Source organism: Cyprinodon variegatus, unplaced genomic scaffold, assembly GCF_000732505.1.
Source record: "Cyprinodon variegatus isolate N-32 unplaced genomic scaffold, C_variegatus-1.0 Scaffold82, whole genome shotgun sequence".
NCBI classification, from domain to species: Eukaryota; Metazoa; Chordata; class Actinopteri; order Cyprinodontiformes; family Cyprinodontidae; genus Cyprinodon; species Cyprinodon variegatus.
The window spans coordinates 683,704-687,278 of record NW_015150535.1 but is presented as its reverse complement, the minus strand read 5'-3'; the positions used below and the strand labels follow the sequence as shown (position 1 = coordinate 687,278).

The window sequence follows — 3,575 nt, the reverse complement described above, 5'->3', positions numbered from 1 at the left end:
GAGATATCAAAAAAGTACTCCAGAGTGTTGTTCAGCATGGGGGTGAGTAGAAAATGAAGGCTAATCATGTTTTGGGTGTACTATTCCTTTAAGTTGCAAATAAAGGTGTTAATATACAAACGAAAAAAGCTGAGAAACAGTGAAGGTTTTAAAGTCTCACAGCAGATTGGAGGAAGGATCGGTGACGGCGTTCCTTCATCTGTCACTAAAGGAGCTCAAGTTCTGCATCCGCTTCAAAAGTTCAGGTGAAGGCGATCTGTTCAGACAAGCATAAAGGAGCTAAAACCGGTTTGTGTTTCCAGTCGCAGGGCAGCAGCTGCAGGCAGCGGAAGAATGATTACAGAGATGTTTTTTGTTCTGTTGAGTTCAGTACAGTAAAGCTGTGTGTGTCACCTGCAGGCGCTGACATCATCATCACCTACTACACACCTGAGCTGCTCACCTGGCTGAAGGAGTAAAAGGAGCCAGAGCTGCGGCGAGCCTCAAACCTTCACACTCTGGTGTCGACAGAGGGAAACTTTATCAACTGGAAACAACTGAGTCCTCCATCCTGAATCCTGCAAACCACATCTGGGTTTCAGCTTTTTGGACGTGTTGAATGTAAAAACAGAGTATTTTGCTTTACGCTGAACAAGTCACTCCTGCATAAAGGAAAACCTCTAAAGGACCATTTAGAAGATAGTAATGACATGAAATAAAGCTGTTCATTCCATCTACTGTTTGGTTTTAAATGGAACTGATGTTTGTCTCATAAAGCTGCGAATAAGTCTGAAGTTTGTTGACGTATGATTAAACATTTTAGGATTATATGTAAATCAAAGAAGATTGAATAAATAAGACTTTTCAGATTATTTCATTTCACTGTGTGGAAAAAAAGTTATTTAAATGAGATAGTTGGGATATTATAATTTGTTTTCCCTCACTGCACCCAGACTGATTACTGCCTGACCAGTTGAATTAAGCAAAAACACAGAGCCTGTTTGACTACATGAAGTAGGCCAACAGAACCCAGAACAACACCTGAAATAAAAAAAATAAGAACAAGTGCTTCTAATTAGTTCCTGGGATACAAACAGGACATCATTGACCAAATTTTGATTTCAGAAGGGGGGGGGGGTTTGATCATCCAATCAAAGACCTGATTCAGAGACGCATCAGATGTTTGTAACGTGAGCTTCTCAGGAGTGACGGCCAATCACAAAAGAAAAGAGGGCGGGCCACTCAGGGAAGCAGGCTTCAGTTTGACCTGCGGTTGTCCGCATGGTCCAAGCATTATATTTTTTTTGGACAGTAGAATCTGGGGGACCAAAACTGACCTTTGAAAAAGTGCAGGGGCCATGTCCCCCCCATCCCTCCCAATATTACGGCCATGCAGGAGGTCGCAGAGGCGTAGCAAGAAAATGTTTATAAGGGTGGCCAGGCAATAACCAGTGATGGGAGTAACGGCGTTACTAACGCCGCTACCTTTTTTAGTAACGAGTAATTAAAATTATTACTCTTACTGTAACTATAACGCAGTTACAGTTGCTGACACCCCGTTACTGCACGTTACTCAGGTCGCACAATGAACCTTTTTTCATGATAGGACTCGTGCGCGCGTCATGAGAGAGGGGAGGATGGAGAGTGAGGAGGACTCCAGCGGCAAAACAGCGTTTTCCAGATGGAAATACTGGTGTTACGTCGAGCTGCGTTTCCCCATCAGATACGGTTTCCCCTGCATCTCCGCACAGCGCGGCGGCACGATTCACCGCGCAAGCGACAGGAAACACGCATGCTCGCTAAATGCGCGTAACAGCCGCCCTGTGCTCGCGCCGCAGGGGAACTACGGAGAGCGTGAACGATCATTAGCCTATATGGAGAGATAGATAGATATAACTTCATGTTGCAGTATCTATAACAACCCAAACACAAGATTTCAGAATTAGACATCCCCAGTTATTCATTTAATACACTTGCAAAAGTAATGCAATAGTTACTTTTACTAGTAACTAGTTACTTTTATTGTGGAGTAACTCAGTTACTAACTTAGTTACTTTTTGGGAGAGGTAACTAGTAACTATAACTAATTACTTTTTCAAAGTAACGTGCCCAACACTGGCAATAACCAGTGTATACTGAGGGGCGGCCGAAAGTGGATCGGCGCCAGAACCTCATGGTCAATCTACACCGTTCCAACGGGAAAATTAACAAGCAAAACATCCGTATTTTCTAAATAAAGACAAACTATACTTTCCCACACCCTTTGCTAACAAATAGACGCAGATATCCAAACATCTGTGCTTTCTAGACAAAAGGTATAATGGATAAAGTTATTGGAGGTTTGAGTTCTGGGGTGAACATCTTGTCCTACTTTTATCAATAACCATTCTGCATAAAATTGATATTTACAACCACTAATATTTACATACATTTATTAAGTTTTTATTAAAACAGTTACTCATCTATGATTTCACTGAAGACTCCTGGATGACTTGCGGTGATGCATCATTACTACTTTACCCCATAAAAAACTAAATCTAGTTCTGAAAAGAGTATTAATTCTGTATTTATCATCTTTAATGTTAGTATATTGGTGTACATAATCAACCACAGTGTTTTTGTTGTCAAGTAATTGATAATATATGAAAAATTAAAATGTATTGAATATTCCAGTTGAGAGTATTAGTGCTGCCTATGTCTGAATTAGAGGGGAAAAATGGTAGGGGTGGCAATGGCCACCCTTAGCCCCCCATCTAGCTCCGCCCCTGCACAGAGGAACCTAGAGTAAAATCTAAATGCTTGTAGAAGATTCTCAGTCATCCAGGTCATAATCATTCCAAAAAAAAATTAAACAAACAATCCAGTGGACTTTGTTTCCAGGTTTGAAGATGTTTTGCTTCCCATCCAGGAAGCTTTTTCAATTCAAATGTCAGAAACAGCGTTGAGTTGCTTTATACAGTAGCCTAACAAAGCCATGTTTTTGCTTATACACTATGCAACTCGAAACAGACGAACGGGTCCACTCCTTTGGAATGGGGGTCGTTTGGCTTCTTTTGTCAGTGGTTTATTTTTTAACTTTTTTGGAATACACCATCTACAGCGCTGCAGGCCTCAGAGGCCTTCGTTAAGGTCAGAGGTTCTGATTCAGATCAAAAATGGCCTCCATAGGAGAGGTTGGCTGAATTAAAATGAATGAAATCATAGCTGCTAGCTTCACCAAAGTCTGATTTCTACATGTAAGAAGTGGTGTTTATATTTTTTAGACTAAGAAAAACAAACAAAAAACCATCATAAGTCAAGAGAAATAATCAATTCCACTTGCGACCACACGAGGGCAGAATTGCACCGTTTTCCAGAGCAGTGATGCCTGTTTTCGCTGTTATTTAACAATATTTGACTGCATGAAAACCAAGAAGCCAGGTGTTTCCTTTCTGTCAGAATGATGAAGATGCTGCAGGGAGATCTGCAGGAGGAGAGGAGCTTCATGGAGGTAGTGACTCCCAAGCTGAACTCTAACCTTATGAAAAAAGAACAAACAATACATAAACTGAAATACATAGAGATAAACTGAAATTGATAGAGATCATTCAGCTAGG

At 41.0% G+C, this 3,575-nt stretch overlaps 1 protein-coding gene across 1 annotated transcript in view; it reads left to right on the top strand.

Annotated features, from left to right (window-relative positions):
* The window catches only part of alad (aminolevulinate dehydratase), an 11,103-nt gene extending 10,263 nt beyond the window's left edge, over positions 1 to 840 (top strand). The window contains exon 12 of the mRNA XM_015373184.1: positions 400 to 840. Coding sequence (XP_015228670.1) covers positions 400 to 458 — 59 coding nt within the window. The 3' untranslated portion in view covers positions 459 to 840. The remainder of the gene's footprint in view (positions 1 to 399) is intronic.
* Positions 841 to 3,575: the final 2,735 nt, after the last annotated feature.